This window comes from Colletotrichum lupini, chromosome 3, assembly GCF_023278565.1.
Source record: "Colletotrichum lupini chromosome 3, complete sequence".
Classification (NCBI taxonomy): Eukaryota; Fungi; Ascomycota; class Sordariomycetes; order Glomerellales; family Glomerellaceae; genus Colletotrichum; species Colletotrichum lupini.
The window spans coordinates 6,329,165-6,349,624 of NC_064676.1; the positions used below are offsets into that span (position 1 = coordinate 6,329,165).

The 20,460-nt window shown below is 34.4% G+C and overlaps 2 protein-coding genes across 2 annotated transcripts; one reads left to right on the forward strand and one right to left on the reverse strand.

Moving 5' to 3' along the window:
• Positions 1 to 12,989: 12,989 nt before the first annotated feature.
• On the reverse strand, positions 12,990 to 17,682 carry CLUP02_06663 (isoamyl alcohol oxidase; the record flags this gene model as incomplete). Its single annotated transcript, XM_049285662.1, has 11 exons — positions 12,990 to 13,307; positions 13,387 to 13,726; positions 13,794 to 14,319; positions 14,401 to 14,809; positions 14,856 to 14,969; positions 15,020 to 15,096; positions 15,140 to 15,234; positions 15,293 to 15,407; positions 15,663 to 17,050; positions 17,128 to 17,328; positions 17,390 to 17,682. The coding sequence occupies 11 exons, from the start codon at positions 17,680 to 17,682 to the stop codon at positions 12,990 to 12,992; spliced, it is 3,876 nt and encodes a 1,291-aa protein (XP_049142805.1).
• A 504-nt stretch (positions 17,683 to 18,186) lies between these two features.
• Positions 18,187 to 19,966, forward strand: CLUP02_06664 (cytochrome P450; the record flags this gene model as incomplete). The annotated part of the gene is made up of 4 exons (XM_049285663.1): positions 18,187 to 18,433; positions 18,502 to 19,043; positions 19,132 to 19,462; positions 19,527 to 19,966. 4 exons carry the CDS (start codon positions 18,187 to 18,189, stop codon positions 19,964 to 19,966), a joined length of 1,560 nt encoding a protein of 519 aa, XP_049142806.1.
• Between the last annotated feature and the right edge of the window lie 494 nt (positions 19,967 to 20,460).

Below are 20,460 nucleotides of genomic sequence, written 5' to 3' on the forward strand. Positions count from 1 at the left end.
TAATAACGAAGCTTAAAAAATAATTTCTTATTTAAACTAAGAAAAGTATACCAATTTTTATACTAATTTCGCTTAAAAGGGCTAGATTTATATAAAACCCCTTTTTAAATAAAATAATATTAACTAAGGTTATTTTAGAAAAATAACTAAAACTAATAAGCTAAGTAATAAAAAAACTTTAAAAAAACTTACTTTTTAAATATTGTAGTTATAATTATTAATATTAATCTATTCCCTAAGCTAAGTACGGAGGGGAATAAGAATAATAATCTTATTATTTCTTTTATTTTTTTTATTAGCTTATACTTCTTTTTCAAAAATATAATTATAAATAACTATAATATTATTTACCTCGTTAATAACTCATTATTTTTAAAATTAGATTCTATTTAATAAAATAATAGCTTAGAGAATATAGATTTTAAAACGGCCTTTTATTTTATTATTATTAAGGGAACTATTACGACCCAATATATATAACTAAGACCAGGGCCCGCCCCGCAGGCTTACGGTAGCTATAATATACTATATATATAAGAGTATAGGAATATAAAGTAACTCTTATAGAACGGAAGAACTATAAATAAGTTACGTATAAATAAGAAGTAATAATTACGTAATAAGGTAATTCTAGCACGTATAGCTTTAACGAGGTAATGCGGGATATTCTTATACAGAATATGAAAAGTGAATATTCATATAGAAGCAAGAATATATGAATATAGGGGAAATAAGCGTATATAAAAGAGGTTTTTGTAGTAAAGAGAGTAATATAGTTAAATTACTATATAAGAAGTTGCTTGCTTAACGAAAGGTCTAGGTAGGCAAATACACGCCTATATATAGGTATAAAAACCTCCTACTAGAATATTCCATTGCTTATTAATTATGATATAATTAATAAGCGTATACGTAAGTGAATGCGTAATCGTAGTACGTAATTCCGCCTCGAGTAAATTCCAGATTATTCAGTTACCTTCCAGTACTTTCCATTGCTCACGTAAGCTTATATAAGCAGTATTGCTTACATAATCAATACCCATAATAATCTACAGAAATCGTAGATTAATATGGTATATAGTTTGCTTACGTAATATTGATAATAAGGCGAATAATAAGGTAAACAAAGTTACCTTCGTAACAGTAATTATTATAATTACTCTAAGTAATCGCTTATTAATATTTACTAAGCGATTACCTAACGAATAAGAGTAATTACTAATAGAAAATATATTTATAAACGGATTTATATATAGTATAGACTTAAGCCGGGCTCTAGGATAAACTTCTATAGCTTTTTTAGTAATTAACTTAATATTAAATCTTACAATCGTTTTTAGCTATTTTTATTAAGAACCTTTTTTAATAAGACTATGATTAATTACCGAAGCCTTACCTACCTTATAACTTATAAATATAGTTTTAGGGAAGCTATTTATAATTATAATACTATTTACTTAGTACTCGTAGCTTTAACTTTTGCTAATATACTTATTACGACTAGCTAGCCGTAATAGGAACGAGGATTATACGTAATATTTTTATAGGACTAAAGGGGCTTAAAATAGAGTACTTTACTTTTTATAATATCGGTTTTATTAAGAACTTTTATATAAACGTTATATTAAAAGCTTATTTCTAAAAAACTAATTTTTAGTACTCGGGTTTTAACTATACTCTTTGGTTTAGTAATAAATTTAAAAACGTTATTATTGAATAGCTTAAAAAAAAGGTTAATTTAGTTTTTTTTAGAATATAAGCCCTATTCGTCCTATTTTTTACTTAAAAATTAGTCTTTACTTATTAATATAATTTTAATACGTAGTACTTAGTACTTACGTTTTTTATACTAATTAAAAAATAATAAATTAAATATAGCCTAGCTCTAGTACTTTAAATTTAAATATTTTGCGCTAGTAATACTCGAGAAGCTCGTTTTAACTACTTAGGGAGTAAGGATTAAAGGACTAAGCCGTTTAGAATATTAATACTATATAAATACTTATATAAAATAGGTTATTTTATAACGTACTTTAAAATAAAAAGTAACCAGACCTTATTATAAAATTTTATAGGACCTCTTTAATTACTTATTAATTTATAAATAAAATAAATAGCTAATACTAATTAAAAACGAATATTTAAATAGGATCTTTGTTTTTTTATAAGTTATAAATATTTATAATATAATATTTAGGGTCTTATACTTTTTTAAATAATAAATACATATATAAAAGGGCGTAACTATTTATAAAATTTAATAAGACGTAGAACGTATAATAATTATAATTAATAATAAAACTCGTTTTTAAATATAAGTACGTAAGCTTAGAATAAACTTAGAAATTACTCTTTTATATATAAAAAAACTAAATAAAAAAGGGGAACGAGTTAACTAAGAAATTATTAATAAAGTAATTAGTATAATATTAGTAACTAGCTTATTAAACGAACTTTAAATAAAAGCTATATTAGCCATAGCCTATTTATATAATATTAGCCTTAGGTAACGTATTAATTAGCTATTATTAATTTAAGCTAAAGAAGTTTAGTTTACTTATTATTTTAAGTAGTAATAATTAATAAATATACTAAAGCTTATTTATAATCTATATTTTTATGAAGAGTAGACGTATATATATAGCTATAAAGTATACCTTTTTAAAAAGGACTGTAAAAAAAGAATTAATAAAAGACGCTTTAAAATAAAATAAAAAGGATATATCGAGTACTTTATAAGTTATATATTAAATACTTATAACTTATATAAAATCTAAATCTCTTCGTTTTTAAAAATTATTATTAATTAAAATATAACGTTTAATAAAATAGCTTTTTATTTAAAAAATAATACTAAAACTATAATTTATTTACTTAAGTTAAGGGCTGTAGTAAATAAGATTTAATAACTATTTATAATAATTAAACCTAAGCTTTAATTACTTAGAATTATAAATAAGAAAGAGGCCGTATTAATTAATAATAAAAAGTAATTATTATTACTTATAACGTACATAATAAGCGAGCTACCTAAATAAGCGAGCTACTTATCTAACTATAACTATCTTATCTTTTACTTTCTATTTTACGTAACGTTATAATATAATTATAATATTATAAACTAAAAAAACTTAGTTAAACTTAGCGATCTAAGTTATTAAAAAAACCCTAAAACTAAGTATTTAAGTAATAATTAAGATCTACTTAGTCCCTCCTAGGACCTTAAGTACCCGTTTAAAAAGTATACTTATATAATAAAATATTATATTAAACTCGCAAAGATTAACTATATTTAAAGAAAAAAGCTAGTTAAGTATATTCTTAACCTAAATTCTTAATTATTTCCTTCCCGTATTAATAATATAAAAAATATAGCTAATTAATTACTCGCTAACCGTAACGTACCCCCCGTTAAAAAGCGCTAAGCTTCTAACTTTATTAAGCACTAACTATAGCTCCGAACGCGATTTTTTTATAAATATAACTATAAAAGGGCCTAATATAAAGACCTAGATATAATAAACGCGTAGTTTTACTTCGTAGCGAATATAATCGTAAAATATAGTATTATAAAGTCTAATATTTATAACTTTAATAAGACTAGCTTTATAATAAGCTAGATTATATTTAGGATAGTCGTTATAAATATAAAAAGGCGTTTAAATACGAAAATAATATAGCTTAGTAATCGTAAATAGGTTATAATTATTTAGGCTATTAGCTCGTTAAGTTATAGCGTCTTATTATATATTATTATTATAGGTAAATATTACCTCTTTATTTAGTATATAAAATCCGGTTTACTATATAATTAGGTTATTATAACGTTTAAAAATAGCTAGATAATAAATAAGAAAGGCCTAAATAAAATAAAATATTTTAAAAGGTATATAAAACTATATATAAAAGGTTAATATTGCCTCCTTATTATCGATAGATATAAAAGTTATTATTCTACGGATTTTAAATTATATTATAAAAAGAATAATATCGTTACCCTTTATATACTAGCTTATTTATCTTATTTATTATAGCCCTTAAATATTAAATATTTCAAGCTTTTAAAAACGGCATATAACTAAAAAATTAAAAAAAAAATACGATAGAGTAATACCTATATTATAAAAAAGGACTTCTTTTCTACGTTTTATAGGGTATTTACGTAAGCGATTATAAAAAAGAATATCTAAGGAGGATTTAAAAAAGCTAGGCTTATACTTTGAAATATAAAAAGTATACTATCTAAGCTTAATATAAAGTTATATACTCTAACGCTTTTAAGATCCTTCTTAATAATACTACCGGCTTAGACTTTTTAAATACTAAATAACTTAATAAAAGTATTATTATAGTTATAACTTATTAAAAATCGAATTACCCGTTATTAAAATAGCTCCTTAACTTCGATTATTAAAATTATTAAGTATTTATTAAAGGGGGCGCGAGGATTTATATACTAAATTACTTTATTAAAATCGGAGTATTAGATCTTTTAAAAAGAGAATCACTTACTTAACTAATATAAGAAAGCTAAGAAAATACGTTTTAAATAAAAAAGAAGTCTTATAATAGCTAACAGAGAAGACCTTTAGTTATAAAAAGAGGTAATAACCTAAATTAAAAAAGAAACGTATTAAAGTAGTAGTTATTAGCTAAGGACTAAAACGGGTTAATAACGATATAATATCTACGAAAATACTAATTATAATACGTAAATATATTAAATCGTTAAAAAAATTTCTAAAAAAGAGGATACTAAATAGTTTTAATTAAATTACTTTTCTAAGTACTACTTTTTAATTACAAATATAATATAGTTATAATTAGGTAAGTAGCTCGCTTATTTAAGTAGCTCGCTTATTATATACGTTACTTATTTTATAAAAAGCGAATAAGGCTATAAAAAAGCCTAGTTTATTTTTAAATAAATAAAGCGAATAGTTATTTATTCTTAAACTAACTTTAAATTTTAAAACTCCGGAGTTAAATACGAACCTTACTTAGTTAACTAAGGTTATAAATAAAGCTATAAAAAAAGTTAATTTTTTTATTAAGAGGATTAAAGATATAATATATATATAAATAGAAATCCCTCTAATAAAGTAATCCGCCGGGGCCATACTATATATTACGTATTAAGGAAAACTAAGTATATTACGCTCTATACTTAATTACTAATTAAAACTCCCGACCTTTCCCCGCCCGTTTAGAGGGCGAGCTATACTCATTTTAACGTATATAAGACCTTTTAGTACTAGCCCGCATAAGTAACTAAATCCCGTATTATATACTCCTTTTTATTAAGGGTTAAGGGGCCCCTTATATATTCCCTTATATTTATAATATAACCCGTATTAAAGGGATTTCTAGCTCTATAAAGTATAATTTCTAAGCTAGCGTCGATATACTAAATCTTAACGTTTATACTAGCCCGGCTATTTATAGTATTTATATTATTATTTAGCCGAATTCCGTATTATTAAAAAGTACTTTATTAATCCTCGGGCGTACTTACGTTAGCTACGATAGCTATAGTATCGAGCTAACTAAGGGCGCCTAGCCCGAGAGGGGTAGACTTATTAACGGGCATTTTTAGTTCTAACTTACTAATTACTAATTATATATTAAGAGAGTAGTAGTTTATATATTAATAGGTTTATTTAGTAAATTTATTTAGTAAATCTATTTAGTTTAAATAGAGAGCAGCTTTAGGTAATATTAAAAGCGATAAGGATAAAAAAAATCTTTATAAGCTTTAGTACGAGTAATAAATATTAGCCTATTTAGCCCTTTTTTTAAAAACCTCTACGTCGCTATTAAAGTTCAGAACCTCTATAGTTAAAAAAGGCCGCTTCTAACTATTATAACTAACTATTATAACTAATTATTATAGCCGACCTCTATTATTAACCTTTCCGGCCGGCGCCACTACGTAAAGAGCAGCTTACTTATCCTAAATTATATAATAGTTTTTATATTAAAATTACTTTATTACGTTAAGTACGTACTTAGGGCACATTGCGCATATTATATAATTAAAAAGTATACCGTATTATATAATTTCTTTTAAAAGCGTAATCCCGTTAAGGTCGATCTTTTGCGCCTATAAAGCTAGAAAAAAACCACTATATATAAATAGAAATAGAGATTTTTTAAAGCTTTTATAAAAAGGATTTTTTTATTTAATTAGACCCTAATAAACCCCTTTAATAAGTAAGCTTATATTAAAAAGTAAAAATTGTAAATAACTTAGTTAATAACTTTAATATAGTTAATATATATAGTTAAGAAGAGAAAGAGTATATTAAATAAAGCTAAAGGTTAAAAAACTAATTACTAAAAGTATTTATTTAAAACCTAAGTTAACGAGAATAACTTAAGTAGTACTCTTTTTATATTTAAATAAAAAAAGACTAGGACTCCTTTTTTAATACGTATATACTTAATTAATAAAAAGCGGTTAAGAAAATAACCTAGGGGTATTAGACGTTATATTACTATATTTATATTATAACTAGTAAAATAAAGTACGTTTTAGTAATTATAGTCTAATTTAACTAAATCTATATAGATTAATTAATTACTTTTTTAAAGAAGTAGAAGGATGTTCTTAAAATATTAGAACTTCTAAGAAGTTAATTCGTAAAAGTAATACGGTTAGAAATTTAGAAATTAAAAAAAATAAATACTTAGAAAGTAGTTAATAGGGCGTTAGTTATTTTTAAGTCGATACCCTTTGAATAGGTATTTAATTATAAGCTAAATAGTAATAATTACCTCGATTATTATAAAACGAGAATTTATATTAAAGAGGATTTTTAAAAATAATACTCCTTAAAAAAGACTTATATCATAATACTACTTATCAGGATATTTAGAATAATTATAGCTATTATTACTTAATTTAATTTAGAAATTTATTAATATAATATTATAAATACTTTTTTAAATATAATTAAAAAGCTAGGTAACCCCCTTATTATTTACGAGCTTTTAAATATCTTTTATAAACTAGGAATATATATTAAACTCGAGCGGGCCCTATATAATACTTATAACGCTTTATTATTATAATATAAAAAGCTAGTATTAATTTTTCAAAGTTTAAGTTTTTTATTTATAAACGAGGACCCGTACTTATTCTAAGATTTTATTAAAAGGGTCCTAGTCCTTTTTTATATAAATAATATCCTTATTTTTTATTATAAAAACTACGTTTACGAGGCTAATTAAGTAACTAAGGGATTTAAAAAAAAATACGAAATAAAAAACTAGGGACTAGTTTCGTAATACCTTAAGATAAGGGTCGTTTATAATTAACTAAATAAAAATATTTACTTAGCTTATAATTAGTATTTTAAAAAAATAGTTAAGAAGTTCGATTTTACTAACTTTATTATTTTTATAGCCCTATTATTAATAATCCTAATTAAAAAAAACTTAGGGATTATATTCTTAAATAAAACTAAGTTTTTTTAAAAAAAGTTAGATTGATATTATATATAATAATTATAATTTAGCTTAACGTTATTTTTATATACGCTCTACTCTCTTAGTTCTTAATAAACCTATTTTATTAATATTATTTTATTATAAATTAGGTTATATAATACTTTTTTTATATATAATACTTAGTAATATACTTCGGGATCTCGGGGAGTAACTAGGTATTATTAATTATAAACGACGCTTTATTTATAAATAATAAAGAGACCCGAAGATTTTTATAGGGTTTTATAATCTCTTTTTTTAATAACCTCGTTTAGTAAAAAGTAGCTCGTTAAAATATAATAACTACGTTAATTACGGAGGCTAAATTATTAAGCTTAGAATATATAACTAAAAAAATACTTATTTTTAAATACTTTTTTAAAAATATTTTATTTAAACTTAGTAATATATAAAAAGTATATTATAATAATTATTAAATAATTAAATTCGTAATAAAAAAAGGGGAATATATTTTAACTTACCTATATTATATTAATATTTAGAATATATAGTTATAATAAGAGTATTTAAAAGGCTTATTTTAAGTAGTTTATATATTAATAAATAAAATACTAATTAATAGTTTTATAAAGAACTTTTTTAAAGTAAAGTTCGAGTACTTTATACTATTTTTAAATATAAGAAATATATAAGAAATAATTATATTAAATAAAAGAACGTTTAAAAAGTAATAAAACGGCCCGGGGGGCCTAGTTTTTAATTAAAAAACGTAGTTTATAATTAAAAAGTATAAAGTCGCTTTAATAACCCTATTAAGTTATTTAAAAAGAGGCTATTTATTTAAAAAAGTAAGTGCGTATTTATTTAAAAAAGACTTTAATATAGGCTATATACCTAAAGGGATATATAAATTAATAAGAGGCCGTCCATGATCCGTAGTTATGAACTTTGTAAGAGGGAAAGTTAAAAAGTTAGAAAATCTAAAAAAATAGTCTAGCGAGACAGTGTGAGTATCCACTAATACCGTGTATTAATACCGTATAACCGATATCGAGAATCGCCCGAGTAGCTAGCAAAGGCAGAATACTAAAACAAATAAATTAATAAGAGTATTAATTTTAATTTAAATATTATTTATTTTTATAAATAAAATAGTTAATATTATTACGTCCTTAATAAGTTTTTTTAATAACGCTTTTAATATAAAAAGAGTATTTATAAACGCCTCTCTTATTAAAGCCTCGTTTATATAAACCCCTTTATTCTTTTTTTTATTTAAAAAACCGTTATACTTAAGGGCCTTACGTAACGTTATTATTATATAAATTAAGGTTTATATATCGGATTATAAATAATAAATAAAACAAAAATAATTTAAAACCTATTTTATAGGATATAGGTAGTTTTATATTAGTAACTATAACTATTACTAACTTTTTTATTACTTCTTATTTAAAATATAAGAACTTTATACTTAAGAACTATATATACCCCTTAAGAATAGGAATATAATCTAACTTCTTATAGGTTTAGTAACGTTAATATTTATTATTAATATATAAACTTAAAAAGTACGTACTATTTAAATAGTTATTAAGGGCGCTTTTAATATACTTAAAGTATTTATAATTAAATAGGGGAGGTAAAAGTATTAACTCGTATTAAACTTTAATATTAAAAATAGTACTAAGAGGGTCTATTATTAAGAATTAGTTTTATAAATAATAATAATTAAAAAAGTATTATATATATAGTTAATTATTTTATACCCTCTAAAAAGAGGTAAGGGAGGGGGCTATAAACCCTCTTTATTTATATTATTTTCTTAAAAAATAAGAATATTTTCTTAATTTCTAAAAAAGAGCGAGGGAGGGGGCTATAAACCCTCTTTATTTTTATTACTTTTTTAAATAACTCGTTTAGTTATAAAGCTACTACTTATTAAATAAAATTAATTAAATTAATATTAAATAAATAAAAGCCGTATTATAATTAAAATATAATCCCCCCGACGGAGCAATCTACTGGGGCCGTATTATATATTACGTATTAAGGAAAACTAGGTATATTGCGCTCTATACCTAACTACTAATTAAAATTAACCGACTTAACTATTATCTTTTTTATATTAATAGCTCCTAACCTTTCCCCGCTTCTAGCCGTCTAGAGGGTAAGCTATACCTATTTTAATATATATAAAACCTCTTAATATTAGCTTATATAAGTAGCTAGATCCCGTATTATATACTCTTTTTTATTAAGGGTTAGGGGGCCCTTTATATATTCCCTTATATTTATAATATAGCCTATATTAAAGGGATTTCTAGTTTTATAAAGTATAATTTCTAAGCTAATATTAATATACTAAATCTTAACGTCTATATTAGCCTAGCTATTTATAACGTTTATATTATTACTTAGCTAAATTCCGTATTATTAAAAAGTACTTTATTAATCTTTAGGTATACTTACGTTAATTATAACAGCTATAGCGTCGAGCTAGCTAAGGGCGCCTAGCCTAAGAGGGGTAAACTTATTAATAAGTATTTTTAAAGTTCTAACTTACTAATTACTAACTATATACTAAAAGTAAACTATTTAGGTAGTAGTTTATATATTAATAAGTTTATTTAGTAGATTTGTTTGATACATTTATTTAGTTTAAATAAAAAGTAGCTTTAGGTAATATTAAAAACGATAAGGATAAAAAGAATCTTTACGAGCTCTATAAATATTAGCCTATTTAGCCCTTTTTTTAAAAACCTCTATATTATTATTAAAGTTTAAAACCTCTGCGGTTAAGGGCCGCCTCTAATTATTACGGCCGACTATTATAGCTAATTATTATAACCGACCTTTATTATTAACCTTTTTAACTAGCGCTATTACTAAAGAGGGCAGCTTACTTATCCCGAATTATATGGCGGTTTTTATATTAAAATTACTATATTACGTTAAGCGCGTGCTTAGGGTATATTATGCGTATTATATAATTAAAAAGTGTACTATATTATATAATTTCTTTTAAAAACGTAATCCTATTAAGGTCGATTTTTTACGCTTATAAAGCCGGAAAAAAACCACTACATAACTAAAATATAAAACGAGGGAATATTATTTATTTATTTCGGGCTTATAGGGGGGGCTAAAAGAGCTATTACTCTTTTTTAAAGCCGTAGTTTTAAGCTTATACTTCTTAACCTCTTATATTATAATAATACGAGCGTAGTTTTTAACTAATCGTTTTAATAATATTTAAATAAAAATAATATTATTAATAAAAATCCTTTTTTAATAATATATACGTATAAGAACGCGAGTACGGAAGCGAAAAGTAAGAGTATATACGTATAATAGTAATATAAGTATAAGTTAAAAAGGGAAAAAAAGTCGGTACTATAGGTAGTAATAAGAAATTTATATATAGTGGTTTTTCTTTCTAGCTTTATAGGCGCAAAAGATCGACCTTAACGGGATTACGCTTTTAAAGGAAATTATACGATACGGTACACTTTTTAATTATATAATATATATAATATACCCTAAGTACGTACTTAATATAATATAATAATTTTAATATAAAAACTACTATATAATTCGGGATAGGTAAGCTGCCTTACGGTAGTACCGGTTAGAAAGATTAATAATAGAGGTCGGCTATAATAGTTAGCTATGATAGTTAGCTATAATAGTTAAAAGCGGCCCTTAATTATAGAAGTTTTAAACTTTAATAATAACTTAGAAGTTTTTTAAAAAAGGGCTAAATAGGCCAATATTTACTACTCTTTTATTATACTAGAGCTTATAAACATTCTTTTTATTTTTATCGCTTTTAATATTACTTAAAGCTAATCTTTATTTAAACTAAATAAATTTACTAAATAAATTTACTAAATAAATTTACTAAATAAATTTACTAAATAAACTTATTAATATATAAACTACTACTTAGATAGCTAGTTAAATAACTAGTTAAGAAGTTAGTTAATTAAAATACTACCTTAATAAGAACCTAAAAATACTTATTAATAAGTCTACCCCTCTTAGGCTAGGCGCCCTCGGCTAGCTTAATACTATAGCTATTATAACTAACATAAGTACGCTTAAAAATTAATAAAGTACTTTTTAATAATATAGAATTTAGCTAAGTAATTATATAAATACTATAAATAGCCGGGCTAATATAAACGTTAAGATTTAGTATATTAATACTAGCTTAGAAATTATATTTTATAAAGCTAAAAATCCTTTTAATATAAGCTATATTATAAATATAAGGGAATATATAAGGGGCCCTTTAACTTTTAATAAAAAGGAGTATATAATACGGGATCTAGCTACTTATACGGGCTAATACTAAGAGGTCTTATATATATTAAAATAAATATAGCTCGCTCTTTAAATAGCTAAAACTTAGAGGATTACGGGGGAAGGTTAGGAGCTATTTTAATTAGTAGTTAAGTATAGAGCGTAATATACCTAGTTTTCTTTAATACGTAATATACGGTACGGCCCCGGCGGATTACTCCGTCGGGGGGTAAGAAATTTATATATTTATTACTTTTAACCTATAAATTAATTATTTAATTAATAAGAGTCCGTCCCTTAGTTATACTTTTTATTAATAATATAACTTTAAGATTACTTATAATAACGAATATAAAAATTAATTTATAACTAATTTATTCCTTATTTATAACTCTATATATAAACCGATTTACTTTATAATTCCTTTTATAAATAAACTTTTATATATTAATATTTAGTTTTCTACTTTTAGTAAACCTTTTTATAATAATACAAGTAGTTAAATATGCTTTTTTTTAAATATATATTCGTTTAGGGGGGTATATTATAATAGTTTTAATTATTTATAGCCTTATTATACGTTATATAACCTTAGTTATATAATTACTAAAGCCTACTTCGCTCGTACTTTTTATATTAAAACGAGCTTTATACTTATTTCCTATTTTTAATAAATAACCGTTCTCTTTATATACGTCGATACCCCTACAGTGACTCTATAATAATATAGCAATAGTGATAGTGATTAGCACAGCAGCTATAGCAGAAGAATCACTTGCGCACGGATAGGGTGCCATTACGGCCGTTTCTCAGGGTTCGGAGGAAAGATCTCCCAGGCCAACGGTTGATTACGGCATTAAATACACATTGCCAATCGAAGGACCCAATTGCATCGCGAGCCCTGTTATATGACTAGGATAGGATCTAAGGAAGAGCCACAAAGATTCGATTAGCAGCCAGTCTCAGAGTCCCAGCTACCATTAAATCCAAGATAGCGTTATAAATAACAAATTCTTGCTCTCAAGAGAAATAAGACTGTACTACTTAGATGGAAGATGTGATGCTTTCGCCTTAAGTGTTGCCGACTGGGGAACGCCCATTAGTGTTGACCATGGACGCGATCAAGTAGTCCTTGATAGCGAGTCACGATCCCTCGTCTGTTAAGCTTCCCAACCGCTGTTGTCAAGCCCTGGGGTCAATATTAGTCTCGAATTACTTGATGTCATGACTCAGTTCTGAATGATGGCACTAACATTTTGAGGAGTCCACTCTGAATCGTCAACAAGCACAACAGCCTCTACCACCTCAATCGAGGCAAGTCCGGCCTCCTGAGCAATCTGTTGCAATTGCAGAAGGGCGCCATGCACGACAAATGGATGTCGTATAAGCGCTGATGTTTCGCAGGGGGTATCTAAACCATGTCTCTTAGCTAGGTCCTTCAAGGCTGGCGGTGAAGGAACGACTATAGCCGTTGGCTTTGCGCGGTGAGGCGATGCGTGGATGCAGATGTTAGCCACTAGCTTTGCAGAGCGGTAGATAGACTCTAGCTGGAATGAGTGAGTTGTGGTCAGTGTACACACCTTCCACGGGCAACTTAACGATGCATCATGCAGATCGGCGTCATACCTTTTCAAGCGCGATGTACTCTCCGTTGAGTGTCTTGACGAGGTTCTTCTTCCGGTCAATGATTCTGAAATGAAAGTCGTCGCCGCTGCATGTGGGTTCCCACTGCCCAATGTCGCCAGTGCGGATCCAATCGCCAGGCGCGACTGCACTCTTGGACTCATCGTCGTTGTCATAGTACCCTTCCATAACACTATCGCCCCGTATCCAGATCTCCCCCTGTGATGGAGTGTTACTGGTGAGGTAGCCTGCATCAGGGCAGTCAACCAGTTTCATTTCTATACTGGCCGGGATGCTCATAGATCCTGGTCGCCATTGGCCGGGATCCATCAGACCACCCATGCTGGAGGTTATCAAGACATCAGCTTCGGTTCAGCTTTGAACTCAGACTATCGAGTCCTTGAACTTACGCCATTGTCTCGGTTAAGCCATATCCGTTAACCAAAGGAGCCATTGCCATGGTCAAGAAGTTCTGCGTGCTTTCCGCTACGGGCCCGCCGCCTGACATGGCGAACCGCAGCAGGGGCCCAACCACCTCACTGGCGGCGGACGATAATATCCCATTGAACCCGCATGTCCCGGCCAATCCGGCTGCGGCCCATACTTCTCTTGCTTTGACCCTCGACCAGAAAGCAAGTCTGTCAATAAAGCTTGAATTTTCCACGTTGGACAAAATCGCCTTTTTAATCCTTTCCCAGATAGCAGGAACACCGATCATAAAGGTGGGTTGGAAGGCATTTATGTCTCCCACTTCGAGAGTGCCGGATGGAGTGCTACGGTCGAAGAGCGTACGTGCACCACCGTAGCCCATTTTCACACCCCAGTAGAGACAGCTATTTTCGAAGGCGAATTCAAGAACATGAGCTAATGGTAAGTATGCGAGGAAAGAATCGGAAGACGAGAGATAGTCGCCGATCACGGAGTCAAGACCTGTGACTGTTGGCTGATTAGATAAGCGTTCATGGCATTCTAAGGGGAAGAAGATCAAGTATCATGGCGAATCAGGGGGTGACTTACCTGCCGCTACAACGGCCTTGTGTTTCACCGGAACTCCTTTCGGTATTCCTGTAGAACCAGAAGTGTAGTAGATGGCGCAAAGATCCTCCCTGTCAGGTGGAACAGGCTCACTCATCTTGCTCCGGCCAACCTGGCATAGCTGGCTGAAGCTGAGTATTTGAAGCCCTGGTTGTGTCTTCTTGAGTTCGAACAAGCCTTTGATCCACTCAGCACCTGCATCAATTGTACCACTTGGCTGGTCGTTATAGACTATGGCCTCAACTCGTGGAAGAGATCTGTTTGTCATTGCAGAAGTCACCTTTTGACAGAGATGGTGATCCACGAAGATGGCTTTGGCGCCTGTGGACTCCAGAGAATGCTCGAGGCCAGCAAGGCCGAGAGCTTCGTAGGCTGTCACGAAAACCATGGACTGTGAAGATGCACCATGAGCGATTGATAACCATTGTGGGCTTCACGGTATTCGTCAATTTTGGTAATTCAACAAGAGTCTGCAGGGGAAACTTGCCTTGTTGCTGCATAGACGAGAATCTTATCAGTTTTCTGGAGACCGACCGCCCGTAAACCAGATCCTACATCATGAACCACAGTACAATAATCTTGGTATGATATGTAAGTGTACTATTGATGCACTTTTAGCCGCCTTGTCATATGTGATTACGGCAGGGCACGCCACCAACCAGAGAATCTCCTGGCAATCTGTTTCTTGCATTTAAGTTTTCGGCTTCACTTGCTCGTGCACCCAAAGCAGGCTTGTCTCCATATGTCTCTGCCGCCCAGTGCACGATGTCATAGACTGTCTGTATCTCGTTATTGGGCTGCGACAATAACCCGGGTCTACCAGCAAGCTTGGTGTTTCTTTGGGGCCGAGTCTTGGCCGGGATAGGTGGGGCACTCGGTACCGCAGTGGAGAACGGGGCGGAGCCGGAGGCCCGGGCGCTGGATTCCGGGGACACCGTCATTGTGCCGTATCGAGCTTACTTGTGGGCGAAGTAAGACGATGCCCATGACTAGCAAAGCGAATTGTTCAATTTAGGCTGTTTTAACTGCTGCACGGTCTGGTACAGATGCCGTGTACCTAAGTCCTCGGGTGGTTTTCATCTGTCGCGCGTAGGCGCTGCGGCTCATTTTTTAGTCCCCGAATGCCGCCGCATTGCACATAAGCTCGCTCCTATTCTAGGCGAAATGGCCCGCTACCACAAACAAGTCAACTGGCTACTCTTCCTGGAGACAAAACCCGTGAAAAAACAATTTCTTTTACTGACTGGGAAGTATCGTTGAAGAAATTCCAAAGTACCCGCGTGCAAGCTCTTGTGCCTGTCTCGCCCGAGATATTAGCATAGCCCGGGCCCTCAAGATGGCGACCCGCCCAAGGCCAAATGACCTGAGTCCGTCACCCCATCCTTTACAGAGCCTGCCATGTTCATCGATCGACCATGCATCGCTAGATACTCCAGTAGGCCCAAAGAGAAGACCTTCGGGGTCGTATTTAGACTTGATGGCCTGCAGCCGCGGGTAGTTTGCCCCATAGAAATCCTCTTTCCAAGTTTTGAGCTGGAAATCGCCCTCGTTCATATAAGTCCCGGAACCAAGCGTAAGTTCCCTCAGTCTTGGCACAACGACGTCGGTGATCTCGTCGGCACGACGTTGGCCGTCCGCTCTAAGCGCACTGAAGTTCCACGTCGACTGTGCAAGTACCGTGATCAGGGTGTCTCGCCAGGCCGGGAGGACGGCATTGTCCGCAACGGGTTTCCGTCCAGGCACCTGCTTTACATCCAGAGCAACAAATCCCAGAAAAGCATCCGTGTCTTCAAGAATGTTGCGAAAGGCCCCGACAAGAGCGGTGCTGTTTTCCTCGACATTGGAGCGCGGGATCATCCTTCCGCCAAAGAGGTGGTGAATCGTGTAAGGGCCTCGGGGCAGAGGTCCACCGTGCTTGCTGTAATGCTCCAAGAATGTGGGTTCCGATGTCACTTCGAGCGTGTACTGTACGTCTAGCTGATCGAGTCGGTCGACCAGCGGGCTTATCATTCCGGAGACCTGTTGCTTGGTCCACCCAGGGAGGGTAATAGGTGCGATGAAGAAGGCGTCCTTGGTGACGGCGTATCCAGCTGTCCCACCGGCGGTAGTGAGGCTAGGGAGGAGGTCTTGCCAGCTTTTGAAAAAATTCCAGAAGTCATCTTTCGCCACACCGGCGGTAGAGAATGCCAGAGTCGCACCTCCGATGTAGCCGTCAGGGTATGCTCTCACGGTTAGCGAGATCACGACTGCGTAGGTGCCAGGTCCGCCTCCGCTCAAGGCCCAGTACAGATCTGAGTGCTGCAGAGGTGTCGCCACCAGATGTTCTCCGGAAGGCGTGATGACTTCCCACTCAAGGACCTGGTCGGCTCCGAGCCCATACTGTGAGCTCAACGGACCGTGGCCTCCGCCTTGGGTATAACCGCCGGCGACGCCTACCGTCGGGCAAAAGCCTCCAACCACGCGAAGGCCTTTGTTGGCGGCAGCCGTGTAGGCTTCCAGCCCACGTACGCCGGCGCCCATTCGGATAGCGGGACCGGTGTATGTTTCGCTTGCAAAATCCAGCACTTCTATCGAACGGAGGCTACTTGTCCATAGGGCAAGGCCCCCTTTGGCGGCGGACTTTCCCATGTAACTTGCAAACGTATGTCAGTGATTGTCTCGATACCTTATGCCAAAGGAACTTCGCTTTAGATGTGGCTTGTTACGCACTCATGTCCCGTGTTCTTGATGGCCAGCCGTAGGGAGTGCCTACGTGCGAATGAAAGACCTTGCACGACGTCTTCTGCATTTGTTACGTTGATAGCGTAGGAAACACTATGTCCCAGCGTACAAGGGGTATCAGCAGGAGTGAATGGATCGCAGCTGGAGTTCTGCCAGTAGGGGCTCTGGATGCCGCCTGGCCAAGATTCGCTGCAATTACCTGTCAGACTGTATGACCCGAGCAAGGAATCAATGGGGTGTCAAAGCTCACTGAATCTCTGGCCAAACCCAGTCCTTGCGAATAGCGGCGCACTCGGCCTCGTCATAGTTCGGGGCGTGGCAGACAGACGCTGGAGGAACTGGAGCAATGAGACGACCGCCCACAGAGGCGTTAAGGTCCTGCCATTGCAACTCGGATGGCCAACAGCTATCGCCGTCAGTACATGTGCAGAACGGGCGGGCCCAGCTGGCAGAATTTCTTGTCAGAAACAAGGCGGCTGTAATTGCCAGCCCCACGATTGAGGCTGGCCCGGAAACTTGTGATCGAAATCTCATTGCTAACATAAATGAGCATTGAAAGCCAACTATGCGGTTTTCTGCTCCAGAATTTCTTTGCTTCACTTGAAATAGAGCAGTATTATCGCGGAATAGAACCAGGACAAGAAGCGCCCAACAAAATTCCGCAGTCGCTAGGATTTGGCCGAGCTCGTTATTCCCCGGTGTTACTGATGGAAACAACACTATGGAAGATTACTTCGACTTACAAAAGAAAAAAAAGCCCCGACCTGCGTAGATGAAATCCGTGTGGCCCGATGCTGACGCCCATGCTGGCTACCTGACCAGCAACAAAAAAAGACTTCCCACTGAACATCGGCCAGAGCGAACTCAACCAAGACGTGAATTTTGGAAGAAGATTACCTCAAAATAACCAGGCTTTGAGTTTGATCTCGTCAAAATTTGTTTGGTCGTCACTTTCCTTTCCTGCCCTCCCGCCGGTCCTATCAACAGCCGACATTTGCCCCGTCGTAGCCGCACAATCATTTCCAAGCACCTCAGAGACCACCAAATATGATGGATTCCATATCTACGCCCGAGACTCGCTCATCTGCCGTTTTCTATGGCATGACAGGGCTGGTATGTTCCACCGTGTATCTGCTCTCTCTGGGTATCTATCGTCTGTACTTTAGCCCGCTTGCCAAGTTTCCAGGGCCGAAGCTGGCTGCTTTAACGCAGTGGTACGAGGCCTACTATGAGCTCTTCAGCGGCGATGGCGGCCAGTTTATCTGGCATTATGCTAAGTTGCATGAGGAATATGGTGTGTGGACTTTGACTCGGCAACTGCCTGATTCGAGATCTCAACGTGTTGCTAACTGGTTTTCAAAGGCCCAATCATCCGAATTAACCCATGGGAGCTGCACATCCAAGATTCTAGCTTCTATGACGTGCTTTACTCGTCTTCTAGGCACTCCAGCAAGCTGACCACCCTCGCTCACCGTTTCAACAGCCCAGAGTCGGCTTTCTCTACCGTTAACCACTCCAGACACCGCCAGCGGCGGGCGGCTTTGAACCCCTTTTTCTCCCATCGCAGGATCGCTGAGCACCAGCCCAATATCCAGCGAATGATGCATCGCCTCACAGATCGCCTCAGGCGGGAATACCTGGGCAAAGAGAAAGTGTTACGTATCGATCAAATGTGGGGATGCTGGACGTCGGATATCATCAACGACTACGCTTTCGACAAGCCGCATAATTTTCTTGACGCTCCGGACTTCCACGCGAGCTACACAGATGCCATGGTTGATCTTCTGGAGCCTGTTCACTATATCACGCAGTTTCCCCTCGTGACAAATCTTTTCAAGATGCTCCCGCTGTCGTGGGTTAAGGCAATGTCTCCTCAAATGGGAACTGTGCTAGACTTTAACAACGTTAGTAGTAGCCCAGACCAGAGATACCGAACGAGCTGACTTTCGGATCATATATGACGTTTTGCTGATGTGTTACACGCTCGACTAGGAAATGACAAACCAGATCCGCATCCTCTTAAACAAGCCGGCAGAGGAAAAGGGGCAATCCAAGACCATTTTTGGCGTCATCCTCGAGTCAGACCTCCCAGCCTCAGAGAAGACGATCGGCCGTCTCCAGCAAGAGGCAATCAGCGTGACCGGCGCTGGTATCGAGACGACGATGCGGGCCCTCAGTCTGTGCACATTCCATGTCCTGGCGAACCCCCCAGTGCTAGAAAAGCTCCAGGCCGAGCTCAAAGAAGCTATTGTGGATCCCAGAACCCCTCCCGACTGGGATGCGCTCTCTCAATTACCATATCTCTCAGCCTGTATCAATGAAGGTGAGTGCAGTTTCTCGACATAGCTGATTACAGGTGAAATCTGCTGACCAAAATCATCCTAAAGCCCTTCGATTCGCATATGGAACGTCTCAGCGACTCCCTCGCACGCTCGAGGACGAGCCTCTCCGTTACGGCGAGTGGCTCATCCCCGTCGGCGCCACCGTGAGCATGGACAACTACGCCGTGTCCCACGACGAGGCTATTTTCCCAGACAACATGACCTTCCGGCCAGAGCGCTGGCTGGGCGACCCAAAGGCTCCTGATGGGAAGAAACTCTCGCGCTACATGGTCGCCTTTGGTCGCGGAACACGCTCCTGCGTGGGCATGCAACTTGCGTGGGCAGAGCTGTACACGGGCATTGCGACGCTGTTCCGTAGGTTCAAGATGGAACTCTATGAGACTGAGCGGGATGCGATGGATTTGCACATGGACCGATTTGTACCGCGTCCTAAGCCGCATACTCTCGGAGTGCGGGCTCTGGTTAAAGACGATATGTATCAGTGACTGATTGCCGGTGGAAAAGACTGAAGATGTTGGGAATGTTTTGGGCAAAATGCTGTAAATCTGTCGTTACCGAGCTCTATAACAATATTTTTCTCACGGAAACTTACAAGCTTCAATGGATCAATTCTGTGTAAACTCTTCGTCACGCAGAAATGGTGTCTTAATGATCTAGGACATGGATCGGAATTGCTTGGACGCTTAACACGGACAGCATCTAAACAAGGTGCATTGCGACTTAAGATTCTAGATAAGCAAGTGAATGTGTAGTGCTAGGCACTCTGAAGGCCACTAGACCCTTATTTTCACCTCCGTTTTGTCTGTTCAAAACATTTCGGAACGTTCTAAGGGCTAATGTTGTGAGGTGATATTCGTTGTGTTTCATTTGCGACATCACTACAATGTGTGAACATAATGTTGGAATGATTTTCAAGCAAACCGTTGTAATAGCTAATATGAGTTAAGACCGCAAAGAAACCCTGAAGGAGATGATATCA